Source organism: Gopherus flavomarginatus, chromosome 2, assembly GCF_025201925.1.
Source record: "Gopherus flavomarginatus isolate rGopFla2 chromosome 2, rGopFla2.mat.asm, whole genome shotgun sequence".
NCBI lineage: Eukaryota > Metazoa > Chordata > Testudines > Testudinidae > Gopherus > Gopherus flavomarginatus.
In genome coordinates this window covers 88,381,364-88,408,286 of record NC_066618.1, presented here as the reverse complement: position 1 = coordinate 88,408,286, position 26,923 = coordinate 88,381,364, and the positions used below count along the sequence as shown (strand labels likewise).

The window sequence follows — 26,923 nt, the reverse complement described above, 5'->3', positions numbered from 1 at the left end:
CCTATGCTCAGGGCACATCTCTTCCCCTTCTAGGGAGGGGAACACATACACTATATTAGGGAGATCAGTTCTCCAGCTGCTACATTATCAGCTCCTATAGAAATCAGTAATCTTCTGTAGCTCCACAATCAAGGCCAAGGTCTAATTAAATAGGACCAAATCCTGGTCCTAATGAAGTAATGGCAAAACTCTCCCTAACCTCAATGGATCCAGGATTTGAGCCCCAGTTGTTAGTTTTGTTCCAGTGGAAGTTCTGAATTAAAGTCTCATTCATGCTTGAAGAAAGTTCCGCTTGTCTCACTATTGTATCAGGGGGCTTTTTGTCCATGTGTAGTTTCTCCAGGAGATTGATGCAAAAGTGTGCAGAGGCTCTACCTAGTCCCCTGTACACAAGCGATTAATTCAAGTTTCCTTTCTGTCATCCCAGTGCACAGCGTTTGGAAGGGAGACAGCAAAGAGTGCATACAAAACAGCAGGGTTGCCCCACTAAGGCTGGGTTGGTCCTCAGGCTGGGAAAGATTTTGCATGCAACTGCCGTTGGCTTATGTTAGTCTTGTTTTGATTTGTGTTTATAAAGACACTTTGCTGCTGAGCAGACCTTCCTATCTGGTACCGTGCTTCGTTTTTGCTCAGTCATCCTCCTGCTTACATTCAGTTTTCATACAGTGGCTGTGATTGCCTGCTTGTGAATAGTTAGGGTGTCACATTGGAGGTTTAGGTCATTGGCCTAGGAGTTCTTCAGACGAGGGACTATTATGCTCTTGCGTATAGCTCGGAACACACAGACCATTATTTTTCTTCCTTGCAAGAACTTGCTCAGGAAATTTTGAATGTAATTATAGTCTTCTTTTTATTTTTTAAATCACCTCAGGTGTTCTTGCTTGTGATACATGGAATTACCTGATAAAGAACCCAGAGACAGAAACAAGTATTCTTATGAAATAAGTATACCCTGTGGCTTGTAAATCTAGTGGCCAAATTCTGAGGCTCCACTGGCATGAATCAAGAGCCCCACTCGGATCACTGCAGTTACACGCTATTTGTAGCATGCAAGCTGGATCTGTGTGATTATGTCTCCTCCAGCTGGGAACCACACCCTCAGCTGAAAAAATAGTTATGTTTTCCCACAAACGAAGACCAGACATACATTTTTCTGCCTGTGATTCATTTTGGATTAAGGAAAACAACATAGTTACAAAGAACAATTATGAAGTCTCCATGAGAGAAAAAGAGAGAAAACACTCTGCAGCATTCTATACATGAACTGGAACACAATAGACCCTGCAGGGGACTGGCAGAGTCCTCTACACTTAAAGGTACAGTACACAGAAAAACAGAACAACAGTATCTCTATTCCATTACATAGCTATGTGCACCATAAAATCATTTCAACATCTGGCATGGTCCAATGGACTGGGCATTAGGAGAGTTGAGTTCTATTCCTGACTCAGCCAATGATCTGCAGTAAGACCGTAGGCAAGTCACTTCTCTGTGTGTCTGTCTCCTCTCCCATACACATTGTCTGTTTAGGATGAAAGCTCTTCCCTGCTTCTTTCCCACATGTTGGGCTTGTCTACACAGGGGTTTGAAACTGGATCCAATCAAATTAATCCAGTTTATAATGCTTGCACACACATGACACAACCCATCACTGTGCACTGACTCTGGAGTCTTCTTGCAATGTGAAGTAGGTTTGCTTCAAATGTAATGAGTTTGGTCCTCTATCTGTGGGCACACACTTGCTGAACAACATCTTTTGCATGCTTGCAACAGCTACCTCAGCCACTGTGTTTGCAGGTCAACCATTGCTGACCTATCTGTGTGCTTGGTGTCAAGTTGCCAGGATGATCCTGGCCCCCTCTTAAAGGTGGCACATGATCAGATTTTGCCCCTTTGCTGCAGTGTATTATTATTATAGCTGTGCTGAGGCCCTGGATCTCATCACAACCTGGGGACAAGCAGTGGTTCAGGAAGCTCTTATGGCCAGCCACAGAAATAAGGAACTTTCTGGGGACATTGCAAAGCACGTATCCACAAGTGGGACGCAAACCAGTGACGGGTGAAGAACAAGTTGCTCAGGAGACAGTACATTCACATGAGATAAGGAGACCATCCAGCAGAGGACATCTCACTCTTCCATTTTTTGATTAACTGGACAGGATTCTACACAATTATAGCACAACCCATCCCAGGCACCCCTTGTTGCCTGCTGCCTGCAGCCTTCCCCTGCAACGGATGACCAGCAAGACCCATCGGAGGATGAGCAGGAGGAAGCCACAGAGGAGCTCTCCCCTGAGAGCCAGGATCTCTTCGTGACTCAGACCTTGATCATGTTCTGCCCTGCTACAATGGATCCCTTCCCTGCATCAGCTGAGCCCAAGTCCCAGCCAGAAACCCAGGAGGGAACTTCAGCATGTAAGAACCTCTCTTCACAATGCATTATCATTGGTGGAGGCTGTGAGCTAGAAGCCTTCCCCCACCTCTCCTTGTGCTGCTTCAAAATGACTTCTGCTAGCAAGGCACAGTGTCGCCCTCCACCCACGGCAGAATGGAATACAGAAAGCATTCCTTTGCCAGAATTCAATGTTTTATTGAGACTATGCTTACAGGAAAAGAAATGTGGTTAGTTTTCCTAGGGTACATGAGGTATAAGTGCACATTGCCTGCCCAGTCAAGGCACAAACAAATACTGTTCCCTGCTGAGGTACAAATGCCCTGGAACACACATTGTAGCTGACAATCCTGGATCCTATCTATTTTTCTCTGCAAGTTTTCCATGTCTGCAGGGGAGATATAGCAGAACTTAAGACTGAGAAATAGTTCAATTTCGTTTTACACTTTATAGGGAATGCCCGTGGGTACGTCTTGCAAGCACCTTCTGCTCCTGCAGCACTTCTGGGGGACCATCCTGGTGAATAGCTTCACAATGTATCTCACTGATCTGCCTTTTGCCTTTTTAAATAAAGCCATTCCCTGCCTCCTAGTCACCAGCCTTGGTGTAACATCATGAGAATCGGGGCAGCCTAAAGGGGGTGTAGAGGGGATTACTACCCAGCTCGCCTCCCGTACTCCCATAACTCTCTCTTTACCTCCCTGACACTTCCAGCACACAAACAAAACTGCAAAAAACAAACCTGGACCATAGCTCCGGCTACCCCTTTCCAGCCCACCCCAAGCCACATAAAAGCGCATACCGTAGACTGAAACCCAGATGCTCCCAGCACCTTCTGCACATACAGACCACTTACCATCTCTGAGCTTCCCATAAGAATGGGAAGAATCTCAGGGAGGTAATGTCATATAGACATACTACAAATCTATCATGACTTGTCTGTGATATGAACAATAAGCGACTCTTTTTTCCCCTCCTGATCATCCACAGCACCTGAAACAGCAAGACCATCAAGGACAGGGCCTCTATGTACTGCTGACAGGCTGGCCATCCTGACGGGGAGAAAAAGGAAGGCTTCGGATGAGATGTTTGCAGAACTCATGGCTGTCACAGAGGAAAATCAGGCTGGCTGAGAGGCAGAGATTGCACACGTGGACCCAGAGGGAGAAAACTATGCAGCTCTCCCAGGAGATCATGGCAGTGGCCCAGGAGAGCATTGCCATGGTGAAGGAGAGCATGGAAAAAGACGGAGAAGCAGATGCAACTCATGGAGGCTATCCTGAGAATGACCTGCTGCAAAACATGCTCCTGCTAGGCAAACAGGCCCTGCAGTTTGGGACACAACCATGTGGTTCAGCCCCTGGACAATGCTGGCTCCTGGGACTGGCAGCAACTGCTAACCTCCACATCCCCACGGAAGGGCTCCCAAAGGCTCTCATTCAGCTCTGAGATCCAACCTCTAGGCACCGAGAACACCTGCACTTAGGACACCAGCTCTTCTGAGCCCTGCAAGCCCTGAACATTTTGAGCCATGGCACTCAACCCCAGAACCCATGTGGACAAGAAGAACCAGCAGCAAGGTGTATACTCGCATGTATCTTTATGCACCCTCACTCCCCAAATTGTTCCACTAGGAATGTTCTTACTGTTGTGCTTTGAGGTTTGTTTGCACTGGTGCAGTAATTAAAGGTGTGTGTATAGCTGGCTGATTAAGAAGATTGGTGAGTTAGGTTTATTTCCAAATACAAAGATGTTACATTTCCATTGATTCCATTACATTTTTGGATTGTGGTTTCATAACCACACTGTTTACAATACATCCATTACGAGTCATAGAGTTTAAGGCCAGAAGGGACCTCTTGTAGATCACAGCACCCACACACTAAACCCATTTAACACAGAACATCCTTATAGGAAAGCTGAAATAATTCCTAGGGTTTTGACGAAAGCACATAGAGAACATTACATTGCAGCCACCAACACGCAATACCCTACTGCTAGCAAGGTCTGCATCCCAACACACACCATGGGCTGACATGTTCAGGCATGTGGTTCAAAATAGGAACAGTAGGCATCCCTGACAGCATTCCCATGGGTATGTGTGTTCTCTTGGGGACACTTTGCTGGCTGCTTGAACTTCAAGCAAGTCTCTGCACCGCAGCCTTTCACCCATCGGTAGAACACACATGCAGTTATAATAGTTGGAACTTTATTTGGCTGCTTCCAACCCATTCATAAATAGTGTCATCAGCCTTTCAAATGGCCAAATGCAGAACTGATTACCATCTGGCAACTACTCAGACAATAGTTAAAATGTTCCTGGATGGCTTCATTAGCTAGGGCATCAAAGAATAAATCGGTCTCCCTGAAATACCAGATCAATCTTCACACCATTAATGTCTACAGTGCTCCAGGGGCCAAACAGACCTTTCTCCATTAATTAAAATGGTACTGAGTTACGAAACATCCTAGCATCCTACCTTCCCAGACTATCTTCATTTATTCTGTAGATCTGCCATGGTTGTCCAACAGACCTGGGAGCGCCATGGAGAAATAACCCTTCCCGTTTATAAATTCTGCACCGTGCCAGGGCAGGGGGTGCAAATGATTGGCACATGAGTTCCATCAGCTGCCCTAATACTGTTTGGGAACCCCATGTGTGCAAAGCCATTAATAATAACTAGAGTATTACCCAGTTTTATGCCCAGATTTGACGGCACCTTATGATCTGCATGAGAATGGCACCAGCAGTTGATATCTTCACACTGAATTGCTTGGCTACAGACCAGTAGCATTCTGGTCTGAGGTGACTAGCTCCTACATGGCCATGGTGACCCGTTTCTCCACAGGTACAGGGCACCACAAATTGGTAGTCTGCTGCTGAAGCTCTAGTACCGGTTCTGCACAGATCTCAAAAAAGGTAGCCTCTCCCCATCCTGAAGTTCTCTCAACTGTTGGTCATCCCAGTCTGCAGAATGATCCTTTCCCACCAGTCCTGACTGATTTCCTGGTCCCAGAAATGGCACTGAATGCTGGGTAAGTGACACAGGAACTAGTCCTTTTGTTCCAACAGCTCCACATCCTCCTGTTCTTCTGCCTTGTCCTGCTGCCACTGTGGCAGAGTATCCTCCTGCTGCTGCCATTGTATATTCTCCTGCTCCCACATCATCTGCTCAGCCATGTGACCAGTGGTGCAGTCCTGATTTTTTAAGTGCAAGGCCCCACACATACAGTGCACATGATGTCACACTGTGTCGGAGAAGCCATTTTGTTCTTAAAATGGCATCCTCCATGTGGCAAAAGTGCCAGTTTGCTCTTCCAGCACAATCCAGCCCACTACAGGACTGGGTGTGATGGGAAAAGTCCAATGCCAAATTTGTCTGGCTCTGATACTGCAATACTTCCCAAGCAGCCTCTGTACATACATGCTTGTCTCCACAGTGGCGTGAAGCATTGTTGGGTCCATGCTGGCTGACAGCAATTCTAAAATAGCGTGAGGGAAGTATGAGGTGAGTAAAGAAAGCATGGGGTGGAGACAGCAGAAACATGGGGATTTAAAAAAAATTGAACCCACCTGGCTCCCACAATTCACTGTGAAAACCATCCCAGGATGCATGCTGCTCAGCAGCAAAGGACACTATAGGATATCCTCAGGGAATGCTAAGCCTTCAGTTAGCAGCAAAGACACACATCCTAAATCTGTTAAGATTTTAAACTCTTCAGGACTCTGCTTCTTACTTTGTATTTGTACAGTGCCTAACTCAAATGGGCCTGAACTCTGTCATGGCTCTATGTACTACCCTAATTATCAAAAATTATAAGAGTTAAAATATTTATGTTACTGTTTTCTGAGAGTCTGGCAACTACAGTATTTAAGGCACTTGGATTTTGCACCTGATTGAATTCTCCAGGTGGTGCTGTTTTTACTTTCTTTTTAATAGCTATTTGAAAACAAATAAAAAAAATTAAAAACCTAAGATGACCTGTCCTGCAATGGATTTCTCCTGTTGTCAGAGTTTCAGCACCACTGTCTAGCACTGTTAGACATCTCTTAGGAGAGAAATAATGTGTTACTATTTTCATTGCCATGTGGTTGGAGTTGGACAAAACAGAGAAAACCACCATCCCTGTCCCAGAGATCAAACAGACAATTTAGTTCAGGTGATGGCCTAATCTCAAAGCTATGCAGTTTTATTATTTAATAACTTCCTTCTGCTGTGGACTGAATGAAAAATGGCCCCCGCAGAATCTTATTTTTTCTTATCAGCTGTAATGAAGTTGGTTTCACAGAAGCCCTCTCCCAGTTGTAATGAGCTGCCAGTCTCCTGCTACGAGAACCCAATTACAGAAATAAGACCAGCTGAGAAATACTTTACACCTTGATCTGTCTTGACAAATCAGTTCAAGAGTTCTAAAACAGAAACTGAGGGAGGGGAGGGAGAAGATTCATGCAGGGAAGTTTTAAAGCAACATTTGATTTGTCTGACCGAGGCTATAGTCGGAAAAACAAAACAAAAACAAAACAGCTGTCCATCTTTTTCAAGATCTCTCAGTGTTCCTAGGTTTCATCTATGGACAATTTAATTCGGTAGTAACCAGACACAAGTATATTAAAAAAAGGTGAGATCTTGAAGAGTCAATTTTTATAAAATGCTGAGATGGATTTCTCCTGTCACTAGAATTTCAGCAGCACTGTCTAGGGCTGTTAACTGACTCTTAAGAGAAAATCGATTGAGCAAGAAGACAGAGTAATGGTAGACCTGGGTATAAACCACACAAATTTTGCTTCTGGCCTTTGAAGTTATGCAGCTCATATGCACAAAACAGGCAAGTATGAGTCCTACATCTGGAATTCATGCTATATCTGCAGCTGCAAAATGGGAGAAAGGGAATTCATTCCACAGTTCTTTACTGTAGAATGCTGGTGAACAGAAGTTTTACCTATCTTGTAGGAAGGAGTTAGTCTCTCTCTCTTCTTCGGCTCCTGGTCTGGGACTCAGGAGATCTGGTTCCAGTTCTGCCACTGAATTTCTGCCTGACCTTGGGTCAAGCCACTTCACTTTAGTGTGCCTCGCTTTTCCTATCTGTCAGATGGGGATTACACTTATTCTTTGTAAAGTGTTCTGAGATTTACAGGTGGAAAGTGCCATGTAACCTGGGTATTATTATTACTGAGAGGAACTCACTGTTATTGACTGGAATACCCTCAGAAGGCCAGGAAATCCCCTGTAGGATGGGTAGAATTTTGAGACTCCCAGGGCCAGATTTGAAGGGTATTTAAATGCCTACAGATGCAGTTAGGTACCTCGTGGGGTTTGCGCAAGGGCTTAAGTGCCAAACTCCCATTGAAACCAATAGGAGTTAGATGCCCACATGTTTTAGAAAATCCCTCTAGGTTGCTAATTGTATCTTTAGGTGCCTAAATCCCTTTTAAAAATTTTTGCCTCAAGTCTATATGGTTATTACACAACGTAGCATAAAGTAGATTTTCAGTCACCAGCTTCCAATTGTGCGCCCCCAAAAGTGTCTCCTCCCCAGGGGCAAATGCTAGTACAATGGAATGCTGAAGTCAGCCCCTGCAGAGGGTGCACAGATGCATGAACAGCCCTTTTCATGTAAACATGTAGAGGCCAGAAGCTCCGCATTAAAAATGTGCCCTTTGAAGCTCACAACTGTATTAAGCTCACATGCAGGAGGAGTCTGTCACCACATCACCAAGACGGAAGAAGAAATACTGTATGTGCGAGGCACCATGAGCACCCAGCCACTCGGATGCCACTATTCGTTTTTTCCAATCCCAATAACTCAGCAACTGCAGTGGGGTTTATACTGTGGATTGGTATATTCATTTAAAGGGACAGGGCCAAACAAAAATCACGTCTCTTATGTTTTTGTACCTCTGTTACCAATACCACTTACGATATCTGATTAGAGGAAAAAATACTTCTTAGTTTGTTTAATGGTCTTTGTGCACTTGATAGCACTGTGTACTGTCAGTTTTTCTTGTTTCTGTGGGTCTTTCCCACAGCAAGACAGAAGAGAGAAACATTAAAAAAAAAAAGGAAATAGTGATTGTAAGACCACCAAATTTGGCAGGATGGTCTGGGGCAGGTGTAACTCAAAACTTATCTTCATTTGTTTTAAGTAATTATATGACAAATAGACAATGCCAGTTTAAGCATGTGCATAGCTTATGAAGCGGTTCTGCAGAGTACATTTTTAAATAAAAAGCATTCTTGTTGACATTTAAAAGAGTTAATTATTTAAATATGTCCACCTTTGTTTACTGCCACCATGTATATGTATTGATACAAACCTGGGACCATTTAAAACCTTTCATTGATGTCTGAAACGTAAATGATGACTGCAAGTCAAGTAAACCAAGTATTGGATTTTTCATAGCGCTCAGCATTGGCTAATTCTACCTACATGCTCTCAGAGCTGGTCTAGTTCAAAGTTAGGATTGGGCCCACAAAAAGGCTCAGGGGAGAACAATCTAGGATCACCATTACCTTTTATATCAGCCCTTTTGATTCATGCTCACTTTTTCACTTTTTACAATTATTTCGTAGTCTTGTTCTCACCTCACCCTCTTTCTGATCTAACATTTGCCCTTTTTCACGTCTGAGATGAGCTATCGTGGTTGCCTTATTTCTGAGATGATCCAAAATCACCTCAGTCTGAATGGAGGAATAGGGCTTATATTTTAAATAAAAAAGAGACATGCTAATAGCTCATTACACTTATAGAATATCAGGGTCAGGAGGGACCTCAGGAGATCATCTAGCCCAACCCCCTGCTCAAAGCAGGACTCATCCCCAGGCAGATGTTTGCCCTAGATCCCTAAATGGCCCCATCAAGAATTGAACTCATAACCTTGGGCTTAGCAAGCCAATGCTCAAACCACTGAGCTATCCCACTTATATGAAAAAGCTCTTTAGGGGCTGATCCTACATTCCTTGCACACTGAAAATTCCTATTGGGTTGGACCCACTATATATGCAATATTAACCAATGCCTTTTCTATACTAAGGTCATAAATCTGGTTTCTAGGATGCCTTAATACATAGATTTTAAGGGACGATATTTGTATAACTGTAACATAGAGGAAATAATACCTTAAAAGAAAAGTTTCCTCATACATTTGCAGAGAGGGCTTGGGCCTTCTCAGAACTGAGTATGAATGATATTTACACTAATCATATAAGATTACTTAGGCACTGAATCTTGCCAAGTAATTATCATCACCCCTCTAGGATGACACACTGCCGTCGCTCTGGATTCTAGCATTACAAGAATGAGCCTCTATAATGTGATATTAGATTGATGTAGGTAAGCAAGAAACAAATGCAGGATTAAGTATCTCAGCACATTACTGAACTAGATGCTTGTTTTATCGTGGCTGTATGCTTGACAGATGCTAGAATGACTAGATCTACGCAAGTGACCAGAAGGTCACATAGCTGCATGTCTAGGACCATGCATACAAGACACTATTTGCAAACTAAGTGTGGAAGTAAACCAACACTGACTGACAGGAATGCACAGCTGCTGAGGCAGTCAGTGTCTGCAAATGGCACTCTCTGCTATCTGATAACCACTGAGAACACGGATGCATGCTGTCAGGGTTTTTAACTAACAGGTATTCTCCAATTCTCTCACTAACTACTGTCCAACATTTTACTATGAAATAGATCAAACAAGAGGCTACACTAATCAACTGAGAAGTCTCACTATAGTTGCTGTCAGAAAGAAATATTGCGGAGCAAAGGTGCAACACAAACGCTAGATTCAGTGTCGTAGTCACTTTATTTGGGGATTTGCAGAGGTATGACACTTAATTAAAGATTCTTGAGCTATGCTGGGTCAATAAGAAAGAATACATGATGAGTGTTTCCCTGGCTTCACTCAAATGTAGGTACAGTCCTACTTCAGAACAAATACATTATTCTAAATAGAGACATTACAGAATTATAAATGTTCTCTCTTGTAACTATCCACATGGATCCATTATAATAGGGTTGACCTGGCAAATCATAATGGTAAATGAAAAAAAAGTTTAAAAGTTGAGTTTGGCTTTAATGTCACCGATGGGTCATCATAATGGAGCAAGGCATGCATGCAGGTAAGGTAGTCAGGGAGGAGTTCTGGCAATGCAGTAGCTGATGATCATCCCTGAGGAAGAGTATTACAGTAGCACCTTAACCAGGCAAGAGCCACGGTGCAGGAAGTTCTCCCCTTGAGGGGGTGATTAAAAACAGAGCCTTTATTATTTGTGGTCATTCAAAATCCAAGAGCAGCTTTCAGAAGAGTAGGACTTTCAGCCTCAACCCTTTGCCCAAATTCTAATTTGAGTGATTACCTTCCTCCTGGAGTTGCAGCTGGCATTCTTCACTGCCTGAGAAAGGCAAGGCAGGACCTGGGAGAGAGGGCTACATTAACCGGCATGAGCACATGGTCAAGTTGCCTGTGTTTCTTTTTCCAGCTTTCAGAAATGCACCAAAGCAACCTACAGAGCTAGCACAACTCTTCCAGCTGGTACAGGTTCCCAAGTACAAAGTGCCCTTGTACCGCAGTGAAATAAGCTGGTGGAAAAGAGTCATGATTTCACTCTTCACGAGTCTGCTGAAAACAGTCATTGTCGGTGGGGATGAATGCTTTGGTTTGTTTATGTTTGGACTTGCTCCAGCCTGGGGTTTTCTGGCTGTGGTTTTCTTTGGTCTCAATCTAGCAGTATTTTGCTACAGATCTCTGTATATTATATGGTTACAGTTGTCTGTTTCATCTCACTTTGAGATCCCAATGGTACCAAAATACATCTGTATCCAACAGTATCAACATTATTCATTTTCAAAAGGTCTCGATTGGTACCTTGAAGATGGACTCACTAGGCCTTTCCAGGCCTACCCTAAACACAGAGTAGCATAGCACTGTCTAAGTCCCTGGGCATAGTGCCCAGGGATGTCTTTGTGTTATCCCATTTACCAGCTAAGCTGACATTGAGTCACACGCATTCTCCCACCCTGAGAGTGGTTTTATTTTTGGATAAGGGCTGGGCACTTGTTCTCTTGACTTCAGAGAGAGGCTGCAGTTGGCTTTGCTACCGTAATCTCTCTCTGGACTGAACAATCATGCCTACAGTGCATAGCATCACATTATCTGTTCCGTCTCACCATGGATCTCATTTCACTCTTTCAAAAGCAAGCTACCAACACAGATTTATCGCTGACGTTTGAAATGGTGGCACTTTTCTATGTGCTAAATTTCTGAGCTCTCTTCACCCCAGCGCCCTGCAATAGTCGCTTACTCGGGTGGAACAAAGCTGTTCAGCATGATGAAGGCAAAAGGAAAACAGGAAGTAAATGTTATTCTGTAGACACTCTTGGTCGTGTCACAGCATCTGAAGATCCTGTATCATCAGCAATGAGCAAAAAGGGCTTGCCACTACGGCACTTTGAGATATTGCCTCTGCTGCTTCTGTTAGTAGAGGAGCTGTTATCCTTGATTATACATATTAAAGGTGCGTTCCTTTGCCAAAAACAGTGTCAAAAACCATTATCTTAGTGGTCAATTGTGGCTCTCTTTTTTTTAAAGCACACTTTTTAGCAATGAGAAAATAGCAGAAGGGTCCCACAGTAAGTGAACAATTTGAAGGGGCTACAGTTTAACATCATACACACTTGTACTGTGAATAATACCTGAGCCTTTCACTAACCTAGTCTTTTTGCTAATTGGGTACATATATCCTCTCAGTCAATTAAACTATCAACTTCAAAAAGCTTGATCAAAAGCTAAGTTATTATGAAGCCTTAAGAAGCAATGCTTACACTTCTGCAACACAGTCCATGTGTTTCAGGGCTAGAGGCGTTTCTGAGAACTACAGCCTCAATCCAGTAAAGCATATAAGCCCATGAGTAACTACATATTTCAAGAAGACTATTCTCGTGCTTCAAGTTATGATCATGTTTAAATACTTTGCTGGATCTGTGCCTTATGTTCATAGTTCATTTCAGTATTATATGTGAGTTCTTACCTTTATTTAGGGAGGAAGTTCTTTCCATAGCATGCCACAAGCACTTAGGCTGTGTGCACCTCTAGACTTGGTTAATGTAACAATTATGACTTACCTTTAATTTTTTCCTCTCAGGATATCCTGATATGCACAAAGATTCCAAGCATGGCAACCAGATTTCCTTTACATCTTTCATTTTATTTTTAACATATGTTTATTTCACCATTTCCAAAAAATGCCCTATTTATTTTAGCCATGTGGGAAAGGATGGAAGTGTCAGTGTCATGTGGTTTTTGGGGATCCATACCAACAAAAGAAGTGCCAACCTGTGAATCAACTTATAGTCAAGGACGTATGTTGCCTAATAGACAGACTTGCAGGAAGGTGTTTGTCCTACATCCAAGGTGAAGCAGGACTATGGATGCCTGAAACAAGCTCCAGAAATATGCTGTACTTCTTACTGTTTCATATCTTCAGAAATGATACAAAATGAAACACTGGCCTTCAAGACACGTGGGAGCTTCCTTTAATGATCAGATACAATAGTAGCACAAATGTCTTCGGACCTGTTTTGAATTAGAGATGGGCCTGAGCTCCCACCTGTTTTGGGGTGGTTCAGATCAAGATAAGGAACTCCCTAAATTTTGTGGGAGGTGTTTGGATACTGTGTTTTGGTTTGGACTCATCTCTACCTGTGATTGGTGTAGTTAACTTCAAAAAAAACTATGCATGAGAGTTGCACTCAGAAAGGCTACTTATAGAAGGCTTTTAAAAAAAAAAAAGGGATTGAAAACATTTCTTCAAGGTACGACCTATAAGACCCTTACAGTGCATGAATCATGCCCTAAAAACATGGTATTTGAAGAAAAACCTGTTTTGTTTTGGGGTGGGTTTTTCTGGTGAAAATCCTCTCTAAAGCATTTAAGACTCTCATGTAAACCAAAGGCAGAATTCACAAACAAATTTTAAATTCAAACTTTTGTCACAAAGTCCATTTTTCCCCTTCCTGCGGGGTGTTATTCCAGATAAAACAATCAAATGCCCAAATATATTAACAGAAACTGTACACATGGGTATTATACAGTGCTGACACAACAGCATCCTTTGGACTCCGGTGTCCTGAGATCAAATATCACTTTCAGTAAACTGGTCAAGCTACTTAAAAAATGGGAACACGCATTTCTGGAACATTTCTGTCAAAAATTGTTTCTTTTGTATTAAAAATTTCAAAACTATTTTTTCCATGAAAATTTCTGGAAAAAAACAAATTCTATGCTCTGCTGATTCACTCACCATTAGTCCAAATGGACATGACCTCCTTTGCAGAACACTTAGAGGTCTATAGATTAAAATGCTATAGAAGAGCTATGTATTATTATTATTACCCAGAACATAATCATCCCAAAATTGTATAAACTTACCATTTCTACTTGGAGGGACACCCTGGAATGAACCAGTAGGAGTGCAGTGCAGAACGGTGTAGATGCTCTGACATAAATGTGCATGAATGCTATTCCTGGCTCCACTACAGGGCCGCCCAAAGGGGAGGGGCAAGTGGGGCAATTTGCCACAGGCCCCGGGCCCTGGAGGGGCCCTGCGAGCCATCGCCCGGTGGGGGTCCAGGTCTTTGGCAGCAGGGGGCCCTTCAGTGCTGCCAAAGATGCAGAGTAACTGAAGGGCCCCCCGCTGCCAAAATGCCACCAAAGACCCTGACCACCGCCGGGTGAGTGCAAGCACCGCAGCTCCCCCACTTAGCCCTTGCTAGAGAAGGACCTCCCAGAGGATTCAGAGGGCCTGGGGCAATCAGATCCTCAGTTTCACGAACATTACAATTTACCCTACAGTTTTAAAAATACTATAACCTTGGTAGCTGTAAACCTTGCTTTTTATCTCCAGGTGCACAGCACTGTTTGCGAGGATATTTCAAAGGTTGCCTCAAGACATTTGATTAGTTCAACTCTGAGGATTTCTATATTGTGGAGAAATGTTCTTGGTTATATCACTGTCCTCCACCCATATTGCCACTTTGCTGCTGCCGCTATGGGTTTTATGCTGTGTGTGCAGTTCTACCAGAGTCCTTTCCCTCTTTTTCCTAAGCCCCCAAGCCCAAACAATGACTCCCTACATAGGTAAGAATCATTTGAAACACAATGTGTGTCATTAGGCTCATCTTGTAAATTTGTAGCTGATGTCGTTAAATGAAAACCAGGAAAAAAATTCAATACTGCTTTTCTGCAAACCATCCACCAGTTTACACAGAAGCACCTGTTACTCTTTCAGCTTCCAAGCTACTCTCTCTAGGTTCCTCTGTAGCCTACATGTGAAACTCCTACATCAATTAACCCCAATTAAATCAACTGCAAACCCCGGTAATACTGCTATAAGTGGAACATGCCTCTACACCTAATGCTCAGGAAAGTCAATCAATATTTTAACATGTATTTTTACTGCATCTAAAGAAAAATACCTGCCTGAAAAAATCCATATATTGTCAGCTAAAAAAATTCCCCCAACTCCCAATTCTTACTGGATAAATACCACAGGCTTTGCATAATTAACCTTTAAAATACTAATGAACAATTCCCCACTACAAAGAGGAGATGGAAGGAAGAGGGAAACCTGTGTTTCCCACTGGAAGGATTACTAAATCGTTACAGCATTTCTTCAAAACTACTTTAGTTTGAATAGCACCACTACAAAGCTACTTTTGAACACCTGGCCTATTACTGAGGCAATAAGGATTATGCAACATTTATGAAGTGGAAGAACTAATCCAAGATTAGGCTTGCCTCCACTCTAAGAGCCATTGGCTCTGGAATAGGAAAAATTAAACGGTCTGTATCTTTTGATTAACCCTTTGATTGCCATGAACTTTATGCAAGGTAGGATCCTCGCTAATCAAGGAGTTATTAATTACCTGATAATACCCCTTTCAGAACAGCTCGGAAATGGTAACAGTTCACAACCCATATGGCTCTTCCTATGCTGTTTTTTTGGGCAAGCGACATTGCCAGCAAGGTAGCACAGCAGTCAAAACTCTTGATAAAATGACTGTCAAAGATTTAAAAAAAATAGGGGCTCAAACGTAGGTGCCTAAATTCACACGTCAGTGCTTACAGAAGTGGCTCCATTTTCAAAATCACTGAGCCCCCAGTAGTACCCATGGAAATCAGTTCACTGAAATAAATGGACTTTGTTGAGGCCCCAGTCCTTTTTGAAACCAGGCTGCTTCTGTAGTTGCCTCACATGGACTATAGAGCCCCTGGTTTTGAAAAGCTTGGTCTTAGTTTTTTCAGCACAAATGTTTCTGTTGTTCATAGTGTTACATTACTGCTGCACACAGGAGGGCTTTGATTTATGGCCCTCTGTGAATGGGATTCAAGAGTGTTGTACAAATATTGAACTTAAGAGAAGGATTAAATTGGCAGTCTGTGGGAGTTAAGTGTTAGTGGATGGTGGAAAAGGGTTCATCCTCTTAGCTGATGTATTTCTCTTGCTGCTAAAATAGCAGCCATTACCTTCAATGCTAGCACACACCTCTTCCCCACACCTCTAAAGCAGCATTTCCTAGAACATTTGAGTGTTGGGGAAAGCAACTGGTTGCAGTTTTGGTGTCATTCCCACAGGGACCTTTGTCTGTTCCTGAGGGTGACAAAAGCACAGCAACACCAGTACCTCAGCATAACTGCCTACCGTAGATAAAGTCCTTAGGGATTCAACAGGGCCTAACTAAAGCTAGGCACTTCTGTTCTGGCCCATCTCTAACACACATCCCTGCATGTACCTCAGCATAACTGCCTACCGTAGATAAAGTCCTTAGGGATTCAACAGGGCCTAACTAAAGCTAGGCACTTCTGTTCTGGCCATCTCTAACACACATCTTGGAAAGAATGATCAATATGTTTTTATTTCTGTATTTATCAAAATGTGCTGCATCTTCAAGGACTTGCCTCCACTCTGCAACCCTTCACACATCAGATATTCCCAATGACTAAGAGACAGCTGCTAACAGATCACAACTGAATCTTAGTGTTTGGAATCAGGTAGACAATGTGAAACCATAGAAAGAAGTGTTACACTGTGGACTATCGGCTAGTATATTATGCTATTAATAGCGTAGCATGGGAACTGCCAGGAGCACACTTTGACAAAATTACACTTTCAGATAGTACTGATAAAATTCAAAGCACTTACTGGATGTAGTACTTATGATCTTCAAAGTTCTGTACTGTATTAATTATTAAACATCCTACATGGTGGGATAAACTTTATCGCCCACTTTTAAAAAAAGGAGAGAACAGACAGAAGGAGGAGAAGTGGTGTGTTGAAGGCCATATCATAAATCAGTGGCAGAGCAGGGATTAGAAATTAGGAATTCCTGGGCTTCAGTCCCATGCTCATCCATTCTATGGCTCTCAAACTCAATTCCTTCACAGGCGTGTTCATTCCAGATGCAGTCTGTGCTGGTGGGGGCCTATACCCCCTGAAGAGAGGATTTGAAAACAAGGGGAAACAATTCTGAAAGACAATCATTAACTTTCCAGGCAACAGGGAAGGCAGAGAGAGAGCAAAGTTTCTTGGGTCTGTCATTATGTACAATTTTTTTAGCTGCATTGAAAATTACAGCCCCAATTGGTTCAGCCTACCCAAACAGGCTAATTAGAATCATTTGGTGTAGTCATTTTCATTAGGAATAAACATATTCAGTCATTGATGTAACATAACTAAATACCAGGCAGATAAAAACAGTTCCATCTTGAACACATACTGGACCTTGTGAGAATGTGCTACTGGCTCTGGAATAGGAAAAATAAAACAAAAGGAAAAACATAACATACATAGAGAGTACTTACCAGATGCAGCAAACAGCAGAACAGATGCAAAATGGCCACTGTAGCACTGCTGCTGCTGCCTGTCTCTGCCAAATTAAAGAACCAGGCTGCAGAAAAGCATGCTGGGAATGGAATTCCTACACGGGAGAAAGCTGCATGGGGGTTAGGCAATGGGAGAGTAGCTTCTGGGTTGTCCTTTTCACGTATCAATGCTATATCCCAAGCCTGATTCTGAGCATGCTTTTGTTATACTCATACCTCTGCTTACTTCAGTGGAGTTACTCCTGATTCATACTGATTAAAGTAAGCTCAAAATCAGGTTTAGTGGATATTCTGATTAAGGCTTACCATTAACCAGACCAGCTTTACTGCACCTTCTAAAATAAATACTGTATATAATGATTACAGTAGGTGGCACTTGAACTTTGGGTCATATAGAGTACCAGTTCCTAACAGCCATCTTATTATGGGGAGGGCAGTCACGTCCTACTCCACTAAATATTTGAAAGGATAGTTTGGAAGCCCTAATCTTGACCTACCCATCTTGGTTAAATTTGTTAGCAGGTACCTTTCCCTCCTCCTCCACATTCTGACAATACTTTAAGACCTGATTTTTTCTACTTAAGCTTCTCAAGGTGACTGTGCAATCTTACTTATAACATTCCTATTAGTGGAGGGGCAAAATAATTTAGAAAAGCTTTGTTTTATTTTTACAACAGATGAGTATAGAATATAAATTTAATTTTTTCGGGGAGGAGAGGAGCAAAACATTAGGTGAAATTCTACTCTTAGTTACAGGGGTGTAAATCCACGGTTACTATCTAAGGGAGGGGTCGGCAACCTTTCAGAAGTGGTATGCCAAGTCTTCATTTGTTCACTCTAATTTAAGGTTTCATGTGCCAGTCATACATTTTAATGTTTTTAGAAGGTCTCTTTCTATGTCTATAATATACAACTAAACTATTGTTGTATGTAAAGTAAATAAGGTTTTTAAAATGTTTAAGAAGCTTCATTTAAAATTAAATTAAAATGCAGAGCCCCCCGGATCGGTGGCTAGGACCCAAGCAGTGTGAGTGCCACTGAAAATCAGCTCATGTGCTGCTTTTGGCACGCGTGCCATAGGTTGCTTACCCCTGAACTAAGGTCTTAAACTAGCTAAGGTACTTCGATAGTCACCATTATTACCGTGTCCGAGTGCATCACAACACTCTGTGTGGTAGAAAATAATTATTATCGTCATTTTACAGATGGGGATCCGGGGCACAGAAGTCTGGATCCACAAAGGGATTTAGATGACCTTGATTATCACTGGAATCCACAAAGCCTGGATTAGGTGCCTTAGATCCATATATAATGCATGGAGAGAGAGAGAGAGGTGCTTAACAATTGGATCCAGCAAATGCCTGCAAGCTGAGCAGGGAGAGAAGCCTAAGATAAAGAATTGGAGATGCTAACGCAAGGGGTGTGTCCCAAATCCCAGCTCTCACAGAATTATGGTGCCTAAGTCTGATCTGCAGGAAGCTGCCTATCTTTGCCTGTGATCCACACGGAGGAACCCGTCTCCTGGAGCCATAGCTTAGGTATCTAAGCTATTTGTGTAAGAAAGGATGCGAGTGAGGCTGTCATTCTTGTAACTTTTAGCCCAGCGGTTAGGGTGCTCACCTAGGTTCAATTCCCTCCTCTGCCTGACAGAGAGAAATGACTTGAACAAGGGTCTCCCACTTCTCAGCAAAGTGCCCTGGGCTATCGAATATTTTGATGTAGGCTTTCATCTATCTCTCCTGTTGAAGCTGTTCCACTTTGGATAGATACTTAATCCTGGGTAGAGTCAGAATGACTCTAAAGCGTAGTGGTTAGGGCATTCACTTGGGAGGTGGATGACCCAGAGTCCAATCCCTCTGCTCTAGTGACTCTTAATTATTTGCAGTGCCTATATCTGGGACTTAAAAACTGAAACCCCTTTGGGGATCTGGGCCAGAGATACTAGGGCATAGATCCTCAAAGGTATTTATGCACTTAACTCTCATTGATTTCAACGTCTGTTAGTTTCCTAAATATCTTTGAGGATCTGGATCTAAGTGATGGGCCCAAGACCACACAGAACAGTTATGACAGAGCAGGGAACTAAAGCCAGGTCCCCGGAGGCCCAAGGTAGTGGTCTAATAACTTAACTATCCTTCCTCTCTTAATAGTTGGAGCACTACAGAATGACATTTGAAAGGTGTAAGATATGGTCCAATTGATTTTAATATAATATTTACGTTGGGTTTTGAGCTAGAGATGACTGGAAAAAAAATCAACTTTTCCCCTATAGAAAATGTTTGATATTTTGATGAAAAACTGAAAACCAAAATGTTTTAGCCAGAATCCAAATTATTTTGATTCAGAAATGCTGCTGAGGTGCCTCATGATCTCCTTTTCAGACAGCGCTCCCTGCTTAGACAACATCTTTCGTAATGCATCATGGTCTACCCTTAAGGTGAGGAGAGGAAGTTTCATCATGAGAGCCCAATCATGGTGCATCATGGGAGATTAAGTCTGACAGGGGAGCATGGCCCATGAAATGGGAATGGGAACATGAGGAAACTAAATTACAACTCTCGTGAAGCACCAAGTCTGGATATCCAAGTCTGAAATATTTTGGGTTTTGGTTTAAATATGGATGTGGTTGGATGGTTGGTTTTTTTGACAACAAAATTGCATTTATGGCAGAAAGTGGATACTTTTCACAAAAAACTTTGTTTTGTTGAAAACCAATTTTCCATCAACATGCAGTTTGTCAACAAGTTGTATTATTTCTAATTCCGAGGTGGGAAGGAAAGGTAAGTGAATAACCGTAGTGTCCTTCATGGAGGAGAAGAGATAGGACTCAGATGTAGTGAATGCAAAGGGGATTACTTCTTCAATGTACTGAATCCACACACAGAGACGGGACTCCTGTACTGCTCTCTTGCTCCCGGGCTGACTAAACATACCCTCCCTGAGGCCTGGCCTGGACTCCCTGGCATAGGCGGCAGGTTATACACATTTGCGGTGCTCAAGCACCAGGAATATTCAGGGCTGGGGGCCCTGCTCCAGCAATACTTGGAGCTGGGTCTCTCCCCCGGCCCTGCCTGGATCGGGCCCCGGGCCCCGCGGTTCCTGCCCCGCCCCGCCACGCCACGCCCCTGCCTGACAGAGCAGCGTGTGCCTGTCCCCTGCCTGCTCGTGCTGCCAGAGAGCGGCTCCCGGCAGAACTGCTGTCTGCTGCCCCAGGGTCCAAGCGCCTGCCATTCACTAATGGCAAGGCAGGCTGCCCTTACCCTGCCCTAGCCCTGAGCCTCTCCAACACCCCCAAACCCCTCATCCCAGCCAGAGCCCTCATCCCCCCGCACCCTAATCGTCATCCCCAGCCAGAGCCCTCATCCCCCCGCACCCTAATCCTCATCCCCAGCCAGAGCCCTCATCCCCCCGCACCCTAATCCTCAGCCCCAGCCCTGAGCCCCCTCCTGCATCATGAACACCTCATTCTCAGCCCCAACCCTCATCCCCCTGCACCCTAATCCTCAGCCCCAGCCCTGAGCCCTCATCCCCCCACATCATGAACCCTTCATCCCCAGCCAGAGCCCTCGTCCCCCTGCACCCTAATCCTCTGCCCCAGCCGAGCTCCCTCGCATCATGAATCCCTCATCCTCAGCCCCAACCCTCATTCCCCTGCACCCTGATCCTCTGCCCCAGCGTGCACCACCTCCCCCTTCCTACACCCCCACCCTTCCTACACCCCCAGCCCAGAGCCTGCACCCAAACTCCATCCCAAAGCCTGCAGCCCTCACCCCCTCCTGCACACCCACCTCCTGCCCCAGCCCGGAGCCTGCACCCAGCACCCAAACTCCTTCCCAAAGCCTGCACCCCTCCTGCACCCTAATCCCCAGCTCAGGACCTGCACCCCAGACCTCGCCCCCGAAACCCTGCCCAGAGCCTTAGGCAGGTGGGGGCGGAGTTTGAGGGGGCGGAGTTGGGGGGCGGGTTCTGGGCACCACCAAAATTTCTACAAACTTGCCACCCATGCTCTCTGGTCTTGGAACGGATGGCTGATTACGTTATAGCCATGCCAGTGAGATTTTCATTCAATTCATAGTGGTTTGTGTCACTCAGTTATATCTAATTACAGGAGTGATGAGAAGAAACATAGATATTACATAAAATAGTATAAAGAAAATAAAACCCAACACCTGCAATGAGTTCGGGATCCCAGCCAAAATCCAAATGCTGCAACTTGAATAAAATAAAATAAAATAAAATAAAATACCAATCAGTAATTGAGTAATTGAGAACTGAATTCTGTTTACGTTACCTGCCCATGACTTGACTGTTTCTCAGCAAACCATCTGTGATTAATTTGTACAAAGTTCAATGTTGGTCTTACCTATGACCCTGAACAATTCCACATTTTAGAAACTTAAGTTACACAAGAAGAGCGATCCATTAAAAGGCTATTTGTCATACAGTAGGGAAGACTATTAGATTTAAATATGGACGGTAGCCTTTTCCCAGTTCCTACATTTATGACAGGTAGATGTATAGAAGCTGCAGCTCTATAATTAAAGGGAAGAGACAATAACTATATACTTTTATATGTCTAAATTAGTGGACATAATAATTTGTTTCATCTTGGGATTAGAAATGCTCTTGAACATAGATAAAATCTCACTTCTACAAATGTACATTTGTACTAGGATTTCTTTAAATAAGAAAGGTCTCACAAAGTGCTTTTTACAACCGGTATATGCACAATTCTGGGGTTTGAAAATTGAACCTGTCCTGCAGAAATTCTGACTTGATCAGTGGACTTCACCCGAGAGCCCACGTGCAGGCTGCAGGACTGTTCAGGGATCATTCACCCATCACTGAGTGCAGCCATCACTGGAGTGGAATACAGCTGTCTTCATCAATGACTTTAAGTAACATTTTTCAGAATCAGCATGAGGAATAACTTTCCAAATGAAACTGAAGTGGGTGTTTTAGTGAATCAGGATGTAATCATGGAGGAACAGTGTAAGAATTCCATAAACCTTTTAACAGTCATCTCAGCCAATTCCATCTTTCTACAGGATGGATGTGTTTTAAGATTCCTGGTAACAAATGCAGAAGCCACCCCTGCTCTTTGAACATAATGGATCAGATCCTGGTCTACAGTCAGGACAGCCTTTTATTGCTCCCTTGCTGCAAAAGGGCACTAAAGCTCGCCCCAGCAGAATCTCTGCCGCGCAGAGTGATCCTGGGATGTTGTGGCACCACTACTGTAGCTCTTAAACCAGCCCCATTCCTTCTACCAGGGGTGATGGCGGCGTGGCTGGGAATTCCTGTGCTATCCCCAGCTGTAGTAATGGCCTCTATGGCCACTGTCAGTCAGTGTAGGAATGGCCCCAGGATTGGGGGAGCATAAAGGTATTAGAATTGGAAAAGGTGCAGAGAAGGGCAACAAAAACTATTAGGGGTACAGAACAGCTGTCATATGAGGAGGGATTAAAAAGACTACAGTTGTTCAGCTTGGAAAAGAGACAACTAAGGGAGGATAAAATAGTCGTCTATAAAATCATGACTGCTGTGGAGAAAGTCAATAGGGAAGTGTTATTTACTCCGTCACAAAACAAAAAAAGCAGGGGTCACCTGCTGAAATGAATAGGCAGCAGGTTGAAAACAAACAAAACTAAGTATTTTGCACAACGCAGTCAGCCGGTGGAACTCGTTGCCAGGGGATGCTGTGAAGGCCAAAAGTATAACTGGGTTGAGGAAGGAGTTAGGTAAGTTCATGGAAGATAGGTCCACCAATGGCAAATAGCCAAGATGGTTAGGGATGCAACCCCATGCTCTGAGTGTCCCTAAAACTCCAACAGCCAGATGCTGGGAATGGGCAACAGGGGATGGATCACTCAAAATTGCCCTATTCTCTTCGTTCCCTCTGAAGCATCTGGCACTGGCCACTGTCAGAGGCAGAATATTGGGCTAGATGAACCATTGGCCTGGCCCAGTGTGGCCATTCTTATGTAGCTTAAGATCATCTTTGGATCCTCTTCCCAGCTGCACTTAGCACTTCCTGGGGGCAGTGGAGTATCTGTCCCAACATCTTACACCTTTCCAAACTGACCCTGAACCTGCATGTTGAGACCCAGCTTGACGCCTCTCCTTAAGCATATTGCAGCAAGCCCATCATTAAACAGCTCTCCCATTAACTAGACCAGAAATCAAGCAACACAAAAAACAAAGGAGAATAACATTCAAAAAGAGAGAGGAGAACAAACAGGTGGTAGAAACATGACCTTTCTCCATGAGGTCAAATAGCTTTATTGTGATTAAACACTACAATACAGTATATGTCCATAAAAAAACTCTATAGTGTATATAAATTATTCCTTCCATTCAGCAATTCTTTTTTTTGTTTTTTCAAATTTCCATTACAGCTTTGGTACAATGTGATTTTATTATATATTTTTTAAATACTTTTAGCTTCACAAACTCAACACAAAGTACAAAACTAATCCGAATCAGGGATATTACAATCTACACAGTGGTGTTCAGTGGTAGGAAAAAATCTTACCTCAATGAATTCATGTCACTAGCTAAGCTATAAAGGCATACCTAGCAGACATGACAAAATATGCACCATTAACCAGCAAATATCTTTTTAATTTAAGTTTTTTTACAGAATTCCAGCAGCAATCACTTGAGCACTGTCAATACTTATGTCCCCAACTGATTATCCTGTTGTGCTCCTCTTCATTTGAAGGCCATGAGTTATTTGTCAAATAATGCACCGCTATCCTTGTATATCCACACTAAGCCGCAGTATCAGTACTTGATCTGCCACCCTGTATTGTTAATACTTGCACAGTTTGTCCTGCAGCTGGCAGCGATAACTGGAACGTTATTGGAGGGGCAGTGTGGGGCAATCAACCTTAAGTTGTTCTGTGGGGTGGGAGGTATGACATTACAGTAAACAGGCATTCCAGTGGCTGTAATTGTTCCTTGACCTGATTGATTAGGTAGCATGATTGGTTGTTGATATGATTGTTGTGGCAGTCCTTGAGAACCCTGCGTCATTGGCACCTAGAAGATAGTATATGAAAAACAAATTGGTAAATTACATCCAAATGAATTAAAGTATCCCCAGTGTATTCCGAATTGCCCATTCCCTTTTATTTTGATTTGCATGTTCAGTGTGTTCTACAGGGCATATCACTTTCTTCTATTCAGAACTATCACAAAATCTACTGTTAATTAGCAATGGGTTGAGGAAGAAGCACTGGTCCACCAAATTCATTTTGTACTGCTTATGCCACGGGGGCCAACCTGAGCGTGAGAAGGAGCCAGGATTTACCAGTGTACATTGCCAAAGAGCCACAGTAATACGTCAGCAGCCCCCCATCTGCCCCCGCCACTCCTACCGCCTCCCACTCACTGGCAACCCCACAGATAAGCGCTCCCCCCTCCCTCCCTGCACCTCCCAATCAGCTGTTTTCTGGCATGCAGGAGGCGGGGGGAGGGAGGGAGGACCAAGGGCACGGCAGGTTCAGGAGAGGGGACAGAAAGAGGTAGAGTGGGGGGCAGGGCCTGTGGCAGAGTCAGGGGTTGAGCAGTAAGCACCCCCCGGCACATTGGTAGCTCCAGCCCCGGAGTCAGTGCCTATTCAAGGAGCCGCATATTAACTTCTGAAGAGCCACATGTGGCTCCAGAGCCACAGATCGGCCACCACTGGTTTATGCAGTATAAAATTAATGTAAAGCTGCTGGAAAATCTCTGCTGACGTAAAGCTGGTGGTCCCCAGGAGTTTTACAATCAGTAGTGCAAGTTTGCAGCTTTAACTTATGCCAGGGCTGGCCATTTGCAAATCAGTTCTCCCTCTCCCCTGTTCTTAGCAAAGCTGGAGAGTATTGGAGAATCAAGACCACAAACTATTTTGTTTCTGTTGAGCCAAAATCTCATCTGTTGGGTTTTGTGTTTGTAAAACCAGATGTGATTCTAAACGAACTTCTGTTCTGTTTGCACATGGACAAAAGGTTTTGGTGACACGTCTAATTCTTGTACTGGGAAAAACAAGGGTGTTATGAATCCCCTTCCTATTGTATCTAAGTTCAGTTGGGAGGCTAAAAGGAGGAAGGTTTTTTTCAATGGGGTTTTCACCCCACACTTGCCCTGCACAGATTAATGTGGACTAAGAAAGGGGCCAATTAACAAGACAGGCCATAGCTGAAGGAAATCAGTGGCTTAAGTAATCTCCTGACTGAATACTGAGGGCACCCAGCCGACGAGGAATGAGGTGGGCTGGCTTTGTAAAGGCAGGAAGTTGGCCACAGGGAATTAGTCTGCAGTCACTTTCTTGGTGAAGGATTTGGGGGCTACAGAGCCAAAGTAGGTTACAGTTACTCCCTATGAGGAGGGAGATTGGGGGCTGGCAAACCCAGAGAATTGGAGGAGCCAGAAGGTTAGGAAAGACTCAAGGAAAAGGCAATAACGGACAGAGTGGAACAGATCTTCGCTGCTAACTCAAGGATCCCCGATCTGAAACCTGGAGTAGAGGGTGGGCCTGGGCTCCCCTACCTGCCACTGAGGAAGTGTATGGGAAGACTGCCTGAGCCCGTTCATAGAGATGAGACTTTGATGCCCCGGAATGGGAGGACACGTGAACTAAGTTCCCTCTAAACTGTGTGGCACAGATGCTCAGGGTAGCAATGGGGAGAGATGCCTCTCCTCAAGCCCTGGAGCCGCTGCGGTGTCACTCCCCTGGCCACGACCTGGCCCAGCCCAGCTGCCCCTCCCCCGAACCTGCCACGGCTGGGACATCAGCGTCTCTTCCACGGCCGGGGGACAGGCGCCCTTCCCCGGCTCCAACCCAGCCTGGCCAAGGTGCTGCTGCGAGAAGAGAGAGCTGGGGGGGGTCCTCTCCCACTGTAGCCCCAGAGAGTTCCACTGCACTCCAAACCCCTCATTCCCAGGCCTACCCCAGAGCCCACAGCCCCAGCAGAAGCCCTCAGCCCCCCGCACACCAATCCTCTGCCCCAGCCCTGAGCCTCTCATCCCCGGCCCCACTCCAGAGCCCACACTCCCATCTGGAGCCTGTACCCCTTGCACCCAGCCCTCTGCCCCAGCCCCACCCCCACCCCAGAGCCCTCACCCCGCTGCATCCCAACCCTCTGCTCCAGCCCTGAGCCCCCTCCCACACTCCAAACCTGTCGGCCCCACCTATGTGTGGAATGAATTTTGTTATATGCACCGATATGGAGGTGATGTGTGACACATCATCTCCATATTGGTGCACATAACAAAATTCATTCCACACATGGGTGGAAAAAATTAGAGGGAAGACTGCATGTGACTTGGGCGGAGGGCTGAGCCGTGAACACAAATCATCTTGCCTTGATGTTAGCCAGGAAATGAAGGCAGGGCGTGTGGTGAGAGGCAGAAAGGAGATGTCGGACCTGGAATCAGCTAATCCTTGGAGTGACCAGGAGGAAGCGTACTAGCTGTGAGCAGACCCCATGACATGTTAATAAAAGGTTCCTATGTTAGCCCATTTCTGTTACCATTGTATTGTGTAACTATAATTTGAATGGGTTAAAGATACTGGCTGAGATTTTCAAAGCTGCCTCACTACGTAGGCTATAACGCAGATTGATCACCTACTAATATGCGACACTGTCAGATCCTAGC

General features: G+C 44.2%; 1 protein-coding gene across 10 annotated transcripts in view; it reads right to left on the bottom strand.

The window, feature by feature from the left end:
• Positions 1–23,520: 23,520 nt before the first annotated feature.
• Positions 23,521–26,923, bottom strand: part of ARPP21 (cAMP regulated phosphoprotein 21) — a 265,697-nt gene continuing 262,294 nt past the window's right edge. For all 10 annotated transcript variants that reach the window (XM_050937943.1, XM_050937940.1, XM_050937948.1 and 7 more), the window contains one exon: positions 23,521–24,322. In XM_050937943.1, the coding sequence (XP_050793900.1) occupies positions 24,065–24,322 (258 nt within the window). In that variant the 3' untranslated portion in view covers positions 23,521–24,064. The remainder of the gene's footprint in view (positions 24,323–26,923) is intronic.